This window comes from Lithobates pipiens, unplaced genomic scaffold, assembly GCF_037356315.1.
Source record: "Lithobates pipiens isolate NorthernLeopardFrog02 unplaced genomic scaffold, aLitPip1_a1.2 Scaffold_8, whole genome shotgun sequence".
In the NCBI taxonomy this organism is placed as follows: domain Eukaryota; kingdom Metazoa; phylum Chordata; class Amphibia; order Anura; family Ranidae; genus Lithobates; species Lithobates pipiens.
This window is the reverse complement of record NW_027507903.1, coordinates 279,235,139-279,253,904: the sequence shown is the minus strand read 5'-3', so window position 1 is coordinate 279,253,904 and position 18,766 is coordinate 279,235,139. Positions and strand designations below refer to the sequence as shown.

At 39.8% G+C, this 18,766-nt stretch overlaps 1 protein-coding gene across 2 annotated transcripts in view; it reads left to right on the top strand.

The window, feature by feature from the left end:
- The window catches only part of WASHC4 (WASH complex subunit 4), a 101,403-nt gene that overhangs the window by 74,497 nt on the left and 8,140 nt on the right, over nucleotides 1-18,766 (top strand). For both annotated transcript variants that reach the window (XM_077472094.1, XM_077472095.1), the window contains exons 17-29: nucleotides 305-451; nucleotides 2,361-2,440; nucleotides 3,318-3,423; nucleotides 5,751-5,867; nucleotides 6,218-6,386; nucleotides 7,413-7,567; nucleotides 10,202-10,276; nucleotides 10,619-10,723; nucleotides 12,729-12,863; nucleotides 14,582-14,690; nucleotides 15,984-16,050; nucleotides 17,491-17,577; nucleotides 17,697-17,844. In XM_077472094.1, coding sequence (XP_077328220.1) covers nucleotides 305-451; nucleotides 2,361-2,440; nucleotides 3,318-3,423; nucleotides 5,751-5,867; nucleotides 6,218-6,386; nucleotides 7,413-7,567; nucleotides 10,202-10,276; nucleotides 10,619-10,723; nucleotides 12,729-12,863; nucleotides 14,582-14,690; nucleotides 15,984-16,050; nucleotides 17,491-17,577; nucleotides 17,697-17,844 — 1,500 coding nt within the window. The remainder of the gene's footprint in view (nucleotides 1-304; nucleotides 452-2,360; nucleotides 2,441-3,317; nucleotides 3,424-5,750; nucleotides 5,868-6,217; nucleotides 6,387-7,412; nucleotides 7,568-10,201; nucleotides 10,277-10,618; nucleotides 10,724-12,728; nucleotides 12,864-14,581; nucleotides 14,691-15,983; nucleotides 16,051-17,490; nucleotides 17,578-17,696; nucleotides 17,845-18,766) is intronic.

Genomic DNA, 18,766 nt, shown 5'->3' with positions numbered 1-18,766 from the left:
AATAATGTGGATGATTTACTAAAGGTAAATAGTCTGTGCACTGCATGTGCAGTTGCGCTAGATCCGAGGGGAAGCTCTGAAATGACAGAAAGCTCTGCTGATTTCTATCATCCAATCATGTGTAAGAAAAAATGCTGTTTTTTTTCATTTTCCTTGCATGTTCCCCTCAGATCTAGAACAACTTACAGTGCATCGATTATTTGCCTTTAGTAAATCGACCTCAACGACTGTAATGGCAAATAACATGTTTATTCAAATTTGCATTGAACCATAAAACTATGTAGTGATTTTGTTTTGTATTTAGAAACGGGTAATTTCCGACAAGAAGTACAGTGAGCAACGATTGGACGTTCTTTCTGCACTGGTACTGGCAGAGAATACACTTAATGGACCAAGCACAAGACAACGAAGGCTTGTGGTGTCACTAGCGCTAAGCGTTGGGACACAGATGGTAAGCGCTGATAGGGTGTAAAAAAACACAGTCCTGTGTATTCCTTTCATTTTTAATATTTATATGATATTCTGCTTTATCGCATTTCATTTTTAGTCTTTGTGTGTGCAATTCAAATCTGTAGCTACAGCTATGTTTTTTTAATTGGGAATGGAGTTTTCAATATGGTACAATAGCCTGTATGATTTTTTTTTTTTTTTTTTGTTTATTAATACGCTTATTTTTTACTGTTCTGAAATATGCTTATTGTTTCAAAGTATTGATATCAGAGTCAGCATGGATTGTGTTAAAGTATTGAAGGGGAGAAACGCTGAACTGTTGCTTCTGTTGGTGGTATGCATTTTTAGTGCATTTTGCAGAATTGCACTACAGAATGTGTTCCATAGGAAACCATGTTAAATGGACTGTAGTGCAAATCTGCAAAAAGCACTAAAAATGCATAGATGTGTATCAGGCCTAAGGGTTCCATAGAACTACAGTAGATGGCGGCCTACAGATACACAAGATGTGTATGTGTTTTTGGGGTTTGTTTTGTTTTTTATAGCAATATATAACTTTTTATTGCTGTCTGTGCCCCCATTAGGGAGATTCATCCTCTTAATTAAAAGTGAAAGTAAGAAAATCCCAAATTTGAAGTTAACAGCAGAACACTAATAGAGGGGAAAGCTTCCTTTGGGAACACTAGTTATAGTAAAGCCCCATACACACTATCAGTTTTTCTGCTGAGTTTTTCCATCAGGTTTACCAAAACCATGTAGTAGAAGGGCCTGCCTGATTGCATACACATTGAAACTCCTAAGGTTTGACCTCATATTATATGGTTTTGGTAAATCTGAAGGAAAAACTCAGCAGAAAAACTGATAGTGTGTACGGGGCTTAACACTGGGTATACACCAGGATTCCCTCACTTTAGAGCAATTTCCTCTTGTTTTCTTTTTTGGCTATTGGGCAGGAAGTGAAGGAAAATCTCCCCAATGGGGGACACATGGCAAAAAAAACAAAAACTGACGGGGGTTATAACCCTCCCTGATTCTCTCCAAAATAACAAAAAATAAAGTTTTGTCTTCAGTTAAACTTTAAGGTAGTCCTTAAAGTAATATTAAAAGCTTTCTTTTTTAATTAAAATTAAAAAAAGGTTATACCTACCTCATCTTAGGCTATTCCTCCCATTGTCTGCTCCTTTTTCTTCTGAGTGCCTCTTAGCAAGCCATGTGCCATGTATGGGGGCACCAGTGCACGCACGCCCCCGAGCTGGGCTGTGTGAGTCCATAGAGACAGAACATTGGTAAGCCACACTTCTGCTCCCTCCTTACAGGAGTTTTACTGACAGCGGCAGGAGCCAATGGTTCCTGCTGATGCCTGTGTTTCCTGTGAGATGTGGAGGAGCGGTGTGGGTAAGTGTTTAAGGATGGGGGGAGAACAGTTAGTGGGGAATTTTTACCTTAATGCTGGAAATACATTAAGGTAAAAAGCATTAAGCCATTAGAATCACTTTAATCGATCGAGAGAGAAGGGTGGGGGATGAAAGAGCCACTACTCTGGTGTGTCCAAAAAATTATTTTATTTAGGTTCAACAAAAACAGCCAGTCAGTTTGGCCACTGAACTCCAGCTGGAACGGACATTATACTAGTTGGTTCAGATGTTTTCATATGTCACGTAGGCCTACATTCATTCTTTGGAGTAAGTCAACGTGACAGTCTGGGAACTAGCCTTTTCAGAAGAAGAGATCAATAATGGCAGCTTCCATATTTCTGTTACAGATTTACTTTAGGCACTTCCAGACATCATAGGGAACATAGTTTAGAACTCAAGCATTTGTTTTATATTGAAAATCTTCGCTTTGTAATTGGACTATTAGAACTTCTAATCTAATCAGGCAGTTTAACTGACTTCCGTAATATTTTACAGAAAACGTTTAAGGATGAAGAGCTTTTGCCTCTGCAGCTTGTTATGAAGAAGCTAGACCTCATAAGTGAATTACGGGAAAGGTAAAGATTATGGACCAATACTCCTGGTATGGATGGATATATGCATGGCCCAAAACCCTCTTTAGGCTCAGTTCAAACTGTAACACAAGGATAAGCATCTTTAATTTAGCCCTGTGACTGCTACTTTCAAATCTGGATTTTTATTTATTTTTTGATAATATCTGTAAGGCATATGTCAATTGGCTTTTGTTCACTAAAGAACGTAGCCCATACAAGTCTAGACAAATTCAAAAGCAGCTTAAAGAGGAACTAAAGTCAGAGATACTCGTCTTTCCAACGATCCCTGCGGCACCGGCATCTTCTCCTGAGTTTTAGGGGCTCTTCATTGGCCGGCGTGAGATGACGTCATTACTGCGCAGGAGCTAGTCATCCCACCAGACAGGATTGGGTCAGGCGCTGTAAGCTGAGCTGCGCATGAACAGTTGAACGTACATTGCAGAGGTCACTGTGATCAGGTAGGTAGGTGTAGTTTATTGCAGAAGACACTGCATGTCTCTCCTGCAATAAAAAAAACCTGCCTGCTCACTGTGAGTTAAAGCAGAACTAGTTCCGCTATAGGTAGGTCAACTGCAATTGCGGAATAGTTTGAATGATCTCATAATTGTCTAGAACTGATGCGGCATATGCATATCAAAGCCTGCCAATGCTAGTCCTAATGTTGAATGTTATTTCTTTAATTGAGCCTATTTTTTGTTAGATGAATATGGTTGATGCGCAAAGCTGAATTAAAAAAAAAACACAAAACACTTTATCCAGCTAAGATTTCCTGACATGAAGTTTGGTCATATCTTCTGGTTTTAATAAATGTTAAATTGGTTTAATGCTGTAGATGAGTTAGGTTTTGTACCATGTTTGACCATATTGTTTTAATGAACAGAGTGCGAGCTCAGTGTGACTGCTGTTTTCTGTACTGGCATCGGGCAGTTTTTCCCATCTACCTGGATGATGTGTATGAAAATGCAGTTGATGCTTCTAGGATACATGTGAGTAATATTTATCCCAGATCTGTTATATTTGTCTCATATCAAATATTATTTACTGAAGTACAATCTAGTTTTCATATGATTTCCACTAAGAGAGGTTCTTACAATTCATTTGATGCATTTTCAGTGCAACTTTCCATGTAGAGATTGTTGGACACCTCTGCTCCAGACAAAGACTTCCATGGCGTTTTCTAATGTATAAGATTTTTAGATATCTAGTTATAAAACCCTTTAAAGAGGAAGTAAACCTCCCTGTATTGTTTGTACCTATACGTAAGCCTTTAATAAGGCTTACCTATAAGAACTCTAAACATCTCCAAAACTTGCACAGTTTAGGAGATATTTACTGTATACGCTGCCAATGACGTCATCGACGCATGCGCTCTGAAGGAGTGGCGACCCATGCCATTTCTGCAGAGCCCTGTGCCGTGCATACTAGCACATTATGCCTTTACTTTGCAGGTAAAAAAACAGCGTTTACTTCTGCTTTAAAGTGGTTGTAAATAGGGTTGCACTGATACCACTTTTTTAAGACCGAGGACTTTTTTTCAAGTACTCACCGATACCAATAACAGATGACTTTTTTTACTGTCATGTGAAAGTGGCACTAATATGCAGCACTGATGAGCTGTGGACTGTGTTGATAGTTTTTTTTTATTTATTTTTTACAATTGAATTTTTTACAATTTATATATATTTTTTCACACTGCTCTCTTTTTTTGGGGGGGGGGGGGGGTGGAGGAGTGGACGATGTCAGTGTGTTTTTTATTTTATTTGTTCTTTTTACAATTTAACCTTTAAATATTTATGTTGGGGGGTGGGGTGTCCTTTGGTGAGTTACCAGGGGTCTAAACAGATCCCTGACATCTCCTCTTTGAGACAGAGAAAAGGACTGAGCACAGAGGTTCATTCCCCAGTCCCTTTCTCAGCAGCCGCCTCAGCAGACAGCGTCTCTTATATTCGTAAACGGAAGAATCGTTATGAATGGGCAGAGTCAGTGATTACTGACTCTGTTCATCCTGAAAAGGAAGGAGGAAGGAATATGGAATTTACCGGCTCTTTCCTCTGCTCTTCATCCTGAATGATCTTCAGAGGAGGACATGAAGGACACTGGGACTCGAAGAAGCAGGACAACGGGAGCCAAAGGAGGAAGCAAGGGGACAGTCGGGCGTTATCAGTGCAGCGGTGGGGGCAGTTACAAGCACCAATCTCCCCTGTATAGCTTTCAGTGAAGCAGTTGACAGACACTTCTCCTCTCCCTCTCGCATCTGTCAGCTGCTTCATTGAAAGCCACACAGGGAGATCGGTGCTTGTAATTGACCACACCGATCACCCCCGATTGTCTTCTGTGTCCTCCTCTGGCTCCCTGTGTCCTCCTACCTCCTGCTGGGAGGTATCTGATTAGGTATTTGAGCATTTGCACAAGTACAAGTATTTGTGCAAATGCTCAGTACTGGCACCGATAATAGTATTGGGATCGGTGCAACCCTAGTTGTAAACCCTTCCATATACCCAGTGAAGTGACTGGCCTCAGGTGATACACAGAGATGAAACAAATCCTCCTACATAAGTTGTACCTGTCTGAAGTCTTCTGTTCTATATATCTATTCAAAGTCCAAAATGTATAAAGCTTTTCTGAAATGTCAAAAAAATAAAAGTGGGTGGAGAGCTCTGAAGTTACACTCTGCAGTGCTCAGCAAGGGGAGCTCTGAGAGCTGATTGGAAGGAAAAGGCACCCCCCCCCCCCCCCGCATATCCCGCTATAGGAACACAGCTGAGACTGTCAATCTGCTGGATGTCCCTCCTCTGTCTCCTTTTTTTCCTCTTGGTGTAAAACGATTCATGCTGATAGGAAAGGAATATAGCAGCAGACGTAAATTACACTTGGTGCTCTTAATCGAGACAAGTACACACTATAGAGGGATATGATTTGTTCATATTTCATGTCTGAGGTTTACAACCATTTGAATTAACTTTTTTGTCAGTTACTGAAGCTGGGTAATTAACTGATCCCATATAGCAGACATCCAGATGCGTATTTTGCATAAAGTGGTTGTAAATCCTTACATATACCATTTGAAGTGGCTGGCCTCGGTTGATGCACAGAGATGAAACAAATCCACTGACATAAATTGTACCTGTTTATCTGCGACCCTCTTCTCTACAGCCTCCTAAATCACACATTTTACACAGTATTTCCAAGCTCTAGCAAGCAGGGCTGGCGATCTGGCCTCACACATTGCAGAGCAGAGATTCTATCTGCTCCAGTTTTGATATATTCCCTTCATTTTATTAATATCCTACTCTTTGATTTTCATTTCATATAGTATATGTTCAGTGCTTTGTGGAGCTGTGTCCCTGCAATGATGCATGCCAGACACTTGGAGTCCCATGAAGTGTTGCTGAAGAGTTATGAGAAGGAAATAATGGATGTTTTAAATGAGGTAAGAGGAACATATCTCAATACAGCTGTCCTGCATTGGCTTTGAACAGACTTTTTATTTTATTTTTTAATGTGGACTTAATGTGAGTAATTTACTTTTAAGTCTGCCGTTTTTTGTTTTATTGCTTCCCCCTGTCTTTATTTTTTGACACACAGCCCTCATTTTCATGAGCACTAAATCTGTTTAGCTTTTAGTCATAAAAATTGTACCATAATTCAACTTTTTTCAGTGCATCTGTTGTAATACATGAAATCTATTACTTATCACTTGGGAATTGACTTGTTTGCGTTTTTACATTGTAATTGTATAGTTAACACCAGTCCCATGATTTGACCTTTTTCTCACTTTAGCATTTATTAGACAAACTGTGTAAAGAAATAGAGAAGGATCTCCGCTTGTCAGTCCATACTCACCTGCAGCTAGATGAAAGAAATCCATTTAAAACCGGGATGAAGGACCTGGCCCATTTCTTTTCCTTGACTCCAGTTCGTTTCTTCGACAGGTTCATTGACATCAAAGGTAAAAACTATTGTAGCCCTCTGTCAGAAACATAAAACTTGGGCATCCGTTACATTGAGCAGTTTCAGGATCGTGCCATTTTTATCCGCTTGTGGCCATAGTTGGAGTTTTTAACAAAAAATCTAGTCAAGATGTAGTATTCACATTAAGGACACAACACTACTAATACAGAAGTCCAGTAGAGGATTGCTTAAATTTGTTATATGTAGAACACACCTTCCTAGAACTTTAAAAAGAAAGTTTAAAGGCCCAGCATATACCGCATGTTGGCTTCTTGCCAGTGCTAGTTTTTTGGTATGGGGCTATCGGCATCAAGAATATATGTAAGTCCTGCAGTTCACATAAAAGTCCCTACCATTAAAACATCTTATTACTAAAACATCAGATTCCTAAAGTAAGCAGTTAACAATTATTGCTTAACCATGAAACCTAAACACCACCACTTAACCACTTTAAGACCAAGCCTTTCCTGGCACTTTCTCTTTCCATGCAAAAATCTGTTTTTGTTGATGGAAAATTACTTTACACTTTAATCAATTTTACTGCACACAAACCCAATATAATACGTGGTGCATTAAAAAAAAATATATGTTTGTTAAATTTTTTTATATTTTTTTGTCACTTTTATTGCTGTCACAAGGAATATAAACATCCCTTGTGACAGCAATAGGCAGTGATGGGTACAACCCAGATCTTTCCTCTGCCTTTAAAAGCATTTGATCACTACAAGATCGGTGTGATCAGATGCTTTTGCTTTTTAAAAATGGCATTGTTTGCTTCCGGGGAAACCAGAGGAATTTAGCATTTTAGAGGAGCTAGTTTTAAAGGATTGCAATCACAAGAAATTAGTATACAATATCTGATAGGGTGCCAGAGAGGAAAAGGTTTGCCTAAAGTGTCCTTCATTTGTTTTTACTAATAACATAATCATGCAAGTAATATGTTTGATAGGCTTTTCTTCAGGACACTGCAAATGTTACTTATCGTCTGCTTAGGTAAAGTGTTAATTATTTTTGTTTCTTCTAGCTTATGTCACACATTATTTGGATAAAACCTTCTATAACCTGACAACTGTAGCCCTCCATGATTGGGCCACTTATAGCGAGATGAGAAACTTGGCGACCCAACGCTATGGTTTAACGATGACTGAGCCTCATTTGCCAAGCCAGACGTTAGAGCAGGTATTCTTTGTGAAATTTATGGTAATGTATTGTGGTGTTAGTATTCATCAAAAAACATATCTAAGCGTAGCTGGAACTTCAAACACTGTTTATTTGGAGTAATGAAACATACACCCGTTCAATGAGGTCATTGGCTTCAGCTAGGCTGCTCACATCATACAAAGATGCCCTCCAGTCGGTACAGGAAAAATCACTCAAAGCTGGAGTGCCAAGCCAAAAGGGTAAAAGGTACAAAATGCTTTAATGGATTTTAGCAACATCAATTAAAACAGCCAATTAGTATTTAAACCAAGGCTCAACATTACCAGATCACCATGGTGACTAGAAATTTGTGTCCTGGCACTGGGGCTTTTGTCAGCCATCCACCGCCCACTATTTTTTTCCTCAGTTTATGCCAATATGTATTCTTCTACATTTTCTTGGTTAAAAAAAAAATAGCAATAAGCGATTATCGATTGGTTTGCACAAAAGTTTTAGCGTCTACAAAATAGGGGATGGATTTATAGCATTTTTTTTACTAGTAATGGTGGCAATCTGCAATTTTTATTGTGACTTGTGACCTTATGGCGGACACATCAGACAATTTTGACAAATTTTTGGAACCATTAGCATTAATACAGCGATCAGTGCATTAATAAAGCGATCAGTTACTGTAAAAAGTTCACTGCCAGTGAATGGGGCTAACTGTGTTCCCTGGGAGGTGATTTTAACTGAAGAGGGAGGGGACCAACTAGAGGAAGTGACGGATCGGGGTTCCTAGCTAATAGGAACACATGTTTACACACACATATCCCTGTTCTGTGTCTCCAGCTCATGATTGCTTGTGGCCGGTGTTCATCGCGACCATTGGCCACAAGCATCGGCACCCCCGCTGTGCAGCGGCCAACGTATAGTTACGTGGTTTTGTGCAGGGGAGCCAACCTGCCGCAGTAAAGTTGCGGCGGCTGGTCCGGAAGCAGTTAATATATTTTATATGATGTGATTTATCAATTAGTCACATTATTAGTTGTGATCATTTATTGGTACATATTTAGTGCAGTAATTTAATATTTCATTGGTTCTGTACACAATAATTGTCAAGTTGTGGTGTTTGCAGCTTTGTTTACACATTAGCGCGGTAATCTGTCTTTGCATTTCATTAGAATGGAGTTCTCGGCTAACAGCCTCTACTTTCCTGGGAAGGCTTTCCACAAGTTTTTCGTAGTGTATCTCTGGGGGATTTGTGAGATCAGGTACTGATATTGAAGACCACCTGGCTCACAATCTGCATTCCTATTCATCCCAAAGATATTCTATAGTGTTGAGGTCAGGGCTTTTTGTAGGCCACTCAAGTTCTCCGCCAGACACTTCAAACTATATCTTTATGGAGCCGGCCCTTTTGTACATTGGCACAGTCAAGCTGGAACAGAAAAGGGCCTTTGCCAAACTGTTTATAGCCCTTTTTTAAAGTTTTAGATAGATTGGATGTATCAATACTATGTAGTACATGAACCTACCTAAACTATCCAATCGGTTTGTATCCCGGCAGGCAAACCCTTGCACTATATCATTTTTGGCAAATCGTACATATTGCGATGTAAGCTTAAACCATAAAAGAAAATGGAGAGTAAACGTAGTATTTTTTATTTTTTTATATTATAACTTTTTATTTAAGTATATGCAAAAGTAAGTTACTAAACGGGGCCTTTTGAGCATACCCAGGTCCAATGAATGCGTATACAACAAATCAAGGTACAATAAACGGTTTACAAATACTAGTACAACTATACCAACAACCTTTTGCTCACATGTGTATCATGGCGAAGGAGAGTTCGAATGGCCCTTTATAATCACACATGGGTCCCTTCAGAACAAATGGGGACCAAGGAGGGAATGGGGCCTTACAGGATTGAAATTCGGTGTCTGACTTTTCAGATCCAAAGTGCAGGGAAATAGGTCACCCAGTCAGTACTCTCAGTAGCTACAAAATGTGATGCGTTAAGACCTAGCATAGGAGTCATTATTATAGGCTGTAATCCAGAGATCCCACACTTTGGTAAATTTCTGTGTGCAACCATGGAAAATGACTTTAGGTTTGCTGCTGTGGATAACACTTCTTTCTACTACCATCTTTTAGTTGCCAGAATAAGCTAGGCCCTCCTAAGGGCCGGTTCACACTGCGGGCGATGCGAGGCGACACGACACGTCTCGCCGCTATCTTACAAGTCGCCCCCGTTCTGTACAATGGAACCGTTCTGAGAGGAGCGACTCGAGTCGCTCCGACTCAGAAAAAAGGTTCCTGTACTACTTTTGGGCGACCTCGGGGCGACTTGCATTGACTTCTATACAGAAGTCATCTGCAAGTTGCCGCTGAGGTCGCGGCAGGTCGCGGCGAGGCAAGTCGGTGTCGCCTCGCATCGCCTGCAGTGTGAACCGGCCCTAACCCTCTTGTATTGAATTATATTGTAACATCACTGCCTGCCTTATAATGTAAAGTGTTGTGAAAACTTCTGGTGCTATATACTACCTGTATATTAATAGTAATACATTTTTTTCACAGCATTTTCCCTGGCTGTCAGACAGTCTATTAAAATCTAGATCTATCCTTATACAGCAGCTGGTACTGTTACTGACCTGTTCTGCCTTTCATTTCAGGGCCTAGATGTTCTGGAAATTATGAGGAACATTCATGTCTTTGTGTCTCGCTATTTGTACAACCTCAATAACCAGGTGTGTTTTAATTATTGTATAGGCTTTATCATTAGAACTTTCTGGTAATATTTACATATGTGATTAAGCTATTGAGGACTTTTTTTGGAGTTTCAGTTCTCTCCAGTTGTTACGTCTAGGTACTGATAAACTTTTTTTTTTTTTTTACTTTACGTTTGATGATATTTTACATTTTTGGCCTTACTTCATCTAGTATTGAATCTTCAATCACCACAAAGAAGGGATATGGATGTAGTCCTGCTACAAGGTGCTACAGTGATCTTTTGCACATAGGGGTTCATTTTTTCCTATTAAATTGAAAAATACTTTTTGTACATTGCAATATTCCTCCTCTCTTTGCAGATATTTGTAGAAAGGACCAGCAACAATAAACACCTGAACACCATCAATATCCGGCACATTGCCAATTCTATCCGAACACATGGCACAGGAATCATGAGTACAACGGTAGGTATTAGCTGTTTGGTAGTAGCAGACATTGCTTAGCTGATTAAGGCTAGATAGATAAAGAAAGGGCCAAAGGGGTACCACATCCATATGAAATTGCTAATGAAAAAGGGGGAATGTTGAAGCGGACTTTATAGGTACCAGAAAAGAAATACCAAATATTATCAGAAAAATAATTTATTATACCTAGATATAAACAATTGACAATATAACATTAAAAACAAATAGCGTTTGGCTTCCAATAAAATAAGCCACACATGGTATGTGTTGTCCTGAGAAAGCGAAACGTCGACCTGCCTTATTCAAGCAGCAACAGGGAGCAATACACATATTGTGTGGCTTATTTTATTGTAAGCCAACGCTATTTGTTTTTAATGTTTTATTGTCAATTTTTTATATCTACAGTATGTATAAATAATTATTTTTCTAATATTTTGTACCTATAAAGTCCACTCCAATGTTCCCCTTTTTTCTTTACTGGTTAAGGCTAGGTTCACACTTGTAAGGGTAGTTTCCACTGTGGGACCATACATGTTCCCACACCCAGAGAAAATCGCACTGCCTAATGGCACCACACTGACTGGAATCAGCAGCACAGTTTCCTGAACTGGACTATGCTGTTTGCCTGCGGCCAAGTTTTTCCCAAAGCCCAATGCAATAATTTTCACTTGTCCTTTAGCTATATGGTGAATGTAATGAGTATTAGTATTTACATGTTCTTTTCCTTTACTTCTATTTAAGCAGGCATAACCCTGCTATTACTTGGCTGATGTCTGTGTTTTCAAAAATTGCATATATGAAACAAATAGATAAATAGTGCTGACTATATCGAAGGCACGTTATTTATCTATTTGTTTCATATATGCAATTTTGAATGCAGATAATATGTACACATTGTTTTAAATAACATGATTGTATGAAGGAAACAGCGTTCTATGTTCTGAATATCTATTATTATTCTTCCTTTTTGATACATTGTTAAAATAAAAATACTTTATACTTGTTTACAATCTTTTGTAAGTCTCACAGTTCATGCCTATAAAGTCCCGCCTTTTTGAGGGGAAAAACTTTGGATAATTTGAAAACTTTGATACTGGGATGATGCCTGCAGGTGCAGGCTTCATCCCAGTATAACCATGTAAACCTGAGGATGTACGGGTACGTCCTAAGGGGTTGAAGTGGTTAAAGGGAAAAAAAAAGATCATGAAATTGTTAAAGGAGAAGTAGGGCCAAAGCTATTTTGGCTATACTCCTTGTGGGGATCACAGGAGTGCAATTTGTTCTGCACTCCTGTGACCCATTTACAGCCGACAACGGGCTAAAGTCCAGTGAAGGCTGATGTCACTCAGCTGGTCCAGGCTCGGGAAAGAAGCCTGGACTAGTACCTGAGCCGCTCGGGCCACCCAGAAGCCTGAACCGGCACCTGGCCAAGACTCTCAGCAATCCGCGGAGAGCCTGAGGCAGTGGTTCCCTCCCCCTCCACAGCCCAGCGTTCCAGTGAGTGTTGGAGGGGCAGAGCAGAGAGTCGGTGATTGATGGTCATGGCTCTCTGCTAAGAGCGGAGGGGGGAACTGAGCGGTCAGCGGTGTTTGGCCGTTCAGTTCCCACTGCAGAGCCGGAGGGGGGCAGATGCAGCACCGAATTGATGCTACATCCATCTAGGTGAGTATGAATGTTTGTTTTTTAAATCCATACTTCTCTTTTAATGCTCTGTAAGAAACTGATTCTTGGTGCTCTGCTGGCAGCTTTTCACATGGCTAGGTATTTGTCACCTGGTATTTGCTGGGGGTGGGGGGGGGGGAATATGTATTTAGGCAGAACTTATGATTTGTCGGATGTGCCCCCAAGCCTCATTTCCAGAAACCTCTTATACCGCATTCACATTATCAGTTGCAAACTTGTAAGTAGTTGTTAAGTTAGTAGCATGTCCACTTGTTTTGATTAAATGCCTTGACTTGTATTTAAGCTTACTAAATCTTTAACTGTCATATTATCTTTTTTTTAGGTAAATTTTACATACCAGTTTCTGAGGAAGAAGTTTTATATATTTAGCCAGTTCATGTATGATGAGCACATCAAATCCAGGCTGATCAAGGACATTCGACATTTTAGAGAAGTGAAGGACCAAAATGAGCAAAAGGTACTTTTAAATGTCTGGTTATGAATTTTACATTCATTACTAATGAAGATTGTGACATGTGACTCATGACAGCCTCTGAGTAGATGCCCTGCACATTTCTCATAAGCTTGAAGTCAGTCATAGATGGACTGTTTTGGTGAATGTTCATAAAATGTTTTACAAATGTGACTCATTAAATGATAAAAGCTGGAGATGTTGGTAGAAGTGGAACTGTTCCTATGCAAGCTTTCATAGTGCTCTTGGGCTATTGATACATTACACCTCGTGATCTAAAGCAATAGTGAGATGGGCCATGAGTGGGATCACCCTCTCTGAGAACTGCATGCTTTCACATTTTGCTTCTCAAATAAATCATAATTTTATTTTAATATTTAAATAAATGTTGATTGTAAAGGTAATTTTGGAAATTCTTCCAGACCTTAATACAGTCAACAGATCTATTCACTATCCCTGTACATCTTTGAAGCACCAGCTGTGCTGTCACCAGACCATCATTTCAAGAAAATGCTTCCCATAAGAGCATGTGGACTTAACATATTTTGTGCATGTTGTATACCTGTAAAAACCTCTGTTGTATATCCACCCAAAAGTCCTGAGACTGCTGCTAAGCTCCGTCATCTTGGATGTGATGTCAGCAGCTCCAGCAGACTCAGACCTGTCACTTAAGGGACACTGTAGTATTTGTAGCTACATAAAAAAAAGTTATGAGGAGAGGGGCAGAGGTGCTGGGCCAGCACAGAGAGGGATTTGAGACTTCCAGGTGGGGAGAAGGCTGTGATATGCAATGAAGAATGTCTGTTATAGGGAATTAAAGTGGCTGTAAAGACTGATGTTTTTTTACCTGTATGCATTCTATGGATGGAGGTAAAAAAACCTTCAGTGTTCATCCCCAGCTCCCCCTAGTACTTACCTAAGCCGGATCTCGATCCATTGATGTACCAAGACCCAAGGCTATCCTTCCTGATTGGTTGAGATGCAGGAGGAGACATTGGCTCCTGCTGCTGTCAGTTACAGCTGGGGGGCTGAGCTACGCTCTGTGTCTAATGGACGCACAGAGCCGGCTCGGGAGCAAGCACGCACAGGTGCACCCACATCAATCGGCTTGCTATGGGGGCACTCGGCAAGGGGGAGGGGCCCAAAGCACCAGTGGGGGACCTGAGAAGAGGAGGATCTGGGCTGCTCTGTTCAAAACCATGGAACAGAGCACATAAGCATAACATGTTTGTTATTTTTTATTTTAAGTTAAAAAAAAAATGTCAGTTTAAATCACTTTTAACTAGTCAAAATTTCTATCCATTTTAAAGACAATTTGCAAGTTAAAAATAACAGATAGGCAAACAACTTGTATCCATTTTAAAATACTTAATTTTTATGTGCCGTTTTAAAAAAGTGATAGGTTTTCTTTAATGTTCAGGATTATGTACAGTAATGTTATATGCTACCAAACCCATCCTCACACATCATTTTGATATGGGCACAGCAAACCTTAAATGATTTGCCAGTTTCACTTCTTTGTTTCTAATGTCAGATTAAACCAAAGCTGCATTGTCTAAGTAGATAAAACTAAAATACTCAATCTACGAATGTGATCTGTACCCCACTGTTTTCTTTATCTACTAGTTCTATGTTTATTATTGGGCTGTGTTTGCATAGCTGGAATAAGTAAAACTGGCAGATATGATATTATGATGCTAACATGTTGTTACATTTTCCGATAGTATCCTTATGAACGAGCAGAAAAATTCAACCGCGGAATTCGGAAGCTCGGACTCACCCCAGAGGGACAGAGCTATCTTGATCAATTCAGACAGCTTATTAGCCAAATAGGTGAATAACCATTTTATTACAAAGTTCTGCTAGCAACTGATGATATCTTGTCATATTAGAAAACAATGGTACTGATTTAAATGATAGCTGAACACCCAGCATCCTTGGCACCAAAAAGTTTAGCTGATGCATGTGCCTTAAATCTGTTGTAAAGTAACTGATCCTCACATCACATGCCCTGTCCACTGCTGCTTCCTCTGTAGTATTTTCAATATGATGGGGACATTCACATCCTCACTCCATGTCCTGACCAGACCCCTTGTCATCTCTGGAGTTTGTCTGCAGGTGGTGCGTTCATTGAGGAAACACCTTTTACAGATCCACTCCCAGCTTGATAAAGAAGACTTTGCAGTTAGAAACTTGGCTATGGACTGAATGTAGTTTCTCAAGTTTTTATACTGCCAGATTAGCAGAGAGCTTTACTTGTCACAGCACATCTCTGCAAGTCCCTGCCTGTGTGTGTGTGTGTGTGTGTGTGTGTGTGTGTGTGTGTGTGTGTGTGTGTGGGGGGGGGGGTCTTTCCTCCAATCATCTGTCTTGGCTGTATGCCAAGAATCCACTTACAGTGCTGAGCAGGAAGAGAACATCTCTAACATGATGTGCACTTTCTAAAGAATATATAAAACTGAAGACAGCAGATTTACATGTAAAACGTATGTAGGAGAATTTGTTTTATCTCCATGTATCATCTGAGGCTGTTCACTTCACTGGGTATATGTGAGGGTTTACATCCACTTGAAAACAAAGACCTCAGTGTAGGTTTACTTTTTGGTGTTTTGAAATTCCATTACCAAAGGGGCTTCAACCTTTGTAAAGAGCAGTGAGATATGGTGTGCACCCATTTTGTTTACTGACTTACCTAGGGCTATGTATGGTTACCTAGGGGTAAAATAGGATGGAATTTCAGTAATCTAGGGAAAAATTTTTTTTTGAAAGCCTGCATCTAAAGATACTGAGTAGTTGACAAGTCAGCCTGCCACATGCATGAAGGAAGTGAATCATTACCAATGTAGCAAGCTGTTATAGGTATCTCAAAGAAAGAACTGCTGTTGGTGGCCCTTATACACAGACTGGGACCTCTACTGTCAAATTGACAGTGTAGGAGGAGTGCATGCTGTGGTGAAAGCAGGGAATATATTCATTTATTCTTTGGAGGTTTTACTGAAGAAATAAAACCAGGGATTTGGCCCAGCTATGGCAGATTTGGTGTTCTTTACCAACCCCTCCAATGAGTTAGCATTTTTCTTTTATTATTATTACATGTGGACATTTTGCTTTTATTTGTCATTGCAGGAAATGCCATGGGTTATGTAAGGATGATTCGGTCTGGTGGACTCCACTGCTGCAGCAACGCAATAAGGTATTGATTGAGAATTTAATCAGAATAAATGATTTGCTTCACCCTTTAAGCTGTATAACTTTAGATAGCTCTGGTGACTAAATGACCTTTGATTTTTTTTTTTTTTTTTTTTTTTATTCACCTTCCATAGTGGTGTTTGTGATCTGCAAACTCTGTATAAAATTGAGTTTTCACATGTGGACTGATGTCCTTTTTAATATATATATATTTTTTTTATAATAAATAGCACATGCCAAACTTAGACTGACATCAGATGCTTGAACAGACATGTTTACATATTAACCAAGGGAAAGGGCTGGTACACGCCCCTGTGCCTGATATGCTTGCCTTGGGACCCATTCACACTAATGTGCTTGAGTGCATACGCATTGCATTAAGGCAGCCCATTCATTTGAATTAGCCATCTAGTAGACCAAAAAAGGTGCATACACATTTACATAATACATGTTCTCTGTCAAGGTGGCCCATCACACCAGTGTATGTAATGTGCATTTGCGATCGTTGCGTTGACACAGTGCAGTTCATCATGTGGTGTATTGCTCTTATAGTTTTGTGTGGCTCTTGCCTGTGTAAATGGGCCAAGTACAGTGTATCTCTTTGCTTTAGCTGATCAGACTTCTTATCTCTCAAACATTGATGGACAGAGAGGTCTTGGCAAATTTGAAAGGTAAAATCATAATGTGCTGTTTGGCATTTCCACTTTTTATAATGCTTCTCCCACTTTTCAGCAAATGACATGAAGGTTTTTACTGCCATAGATGGTATGCTTCATAGTACTTGGTGGAGCCTAATTGGACATTGTGACAGGGCTGTACAAACAAAATGTCCTTTTTGTGACAATGTACGGTCTATAGTGGTATAGCTTACAGGAAGTGCCGTAAGTCCTTCATAGAGTATATGATAACAATAGTATTAATATTATTCAGGATTTATATGGTGCCAACAGCTTAGGCAGTGCTTTACAACATGAGCAGACAGTACAATTACAGTACAATTTAATACAGGAGGAATCAGAGCCCTGCTCGTTACAGCTTACAATCTGAGGAGGGTCAAGAGATACAAAAGGTAATAACTGTGGGGGATGTGCTGATGGAGAAAATGTACAGTTGTTAGGTAGGGACAGGATAGACCTCTCTGAAGAGATGATTTTTCAGGGACCGTCTGAAAGTGGACATAGTAGGAAATTGTCAGACAGCTTGGGGTAGGGAGTTCCAGAGGACGGGTGAGAGGATCTGAAGAAGTCATGGAAGTGATAGGAGCTAGCTATAATATAACTATATATGCTTGTTGCGTTATAGTTTATATTGGTGTAATGTTTCAGTACTAATTGTGCTGTAACTAACCAGTTAGTATGTCTGTGTTGTAATGTACCCAAACATGCACTGCCAAAAGATACTGGAACCTTTTACAGAGCTCACACATCAACCTTTGAATTTTCAGATTCGTTCCAGACTTAGAAGACATAGTCAATTTTGAAGAGCTTGTGAAAGAGGAGGGTCTGTCAGAGGAAACACAGAAGGCTGCAAGGTAAGATTCACCAACGTCATCAATTCTAGCAGCAGACTGACTGTCAAATGTTAAAGATTTCAGTGTTTCATCTGAGTGTAATGCAATCATAGAATGTTTATTGAATATTCTTTTTATAGACAACTGGACTCTGTTCTGAGTGATCTCACCCGGAATTCAGCAGAAGGTACAGAATATTTCAAAATGCTTGTGGACGTGTTTGCTCCTGAATTTCGCAGTGCAAAGAACATTCATCTCCGAAACTTCTACAGCATTGTTCCACCTCTGGTGTGTATTAAACATGTTTTATTGCTGATTTTATGTTATATTGTTAGAGTACTGTGAGCACAATTTCTAGCTTTCTGACCCATTGAAAGATTATAAAGAACTAAACAATAAGTGATGGTAGGTATTTCACTTTGCAAATTATTTTATTAAAGGTAACTTCATTATTAGTCATAAAAAGCAAAAAACTTTTATCGCCTTTATTGTCCCATGGATTTCCTTGTTCTCGAATTTTATATCTGCCCTCTTGCGACCATTGTCCCAGTTATATTAGTGCAACTAGTAGGCTAAAAGGGAGTGCTGAACTTAATATGTATTCCTAGGAAACAAGTGTCTTTATATATCAATATTTCCCGGTTCTTCCGTGTTAATGTGATTGTGAATCTGCAGTATGTCACTTTCCATCCTTTTATTATGGCACATTGGTATTCAGTGTGGGGAGCCTCGCAACTGGTAGCTCATAGCGTGTTCTCCTGATTCATAAATACATGTATTCTTTAGGGTAACGCTCACATTTTCCACCTTTTCCAAACCATAAAACTTCACATAACGCCTAATCACACGTGATCTAATCCTGAAACTTGGTGTCTAACCCCCCTCCCCAGCCATAACCCTTAAAACCTGAACCTGAAAAGCCTACTATTTCCCATAAACACTTTTCCCCAACTTCTCAGTTAAGCTCTTCAAACCCATAGTGCCTTTTCATTTCACCTTTAAGGCCCCTTTCACACATGCGGACGATATGTCCGTATTTCATCCATCCGTTTGCGGATGAAATACGGACATACATTCATCCCTATGGGATAGCGGGTGTCTGCGGATGAGCATCCGCAGACACCCGATTTCGTCCGCCTCCGCAACAGTCCGATTCTGCAGACGGAGGAAAATCCTATTTTTCTATCCGTCTGCAGAGCGGATCGGACGA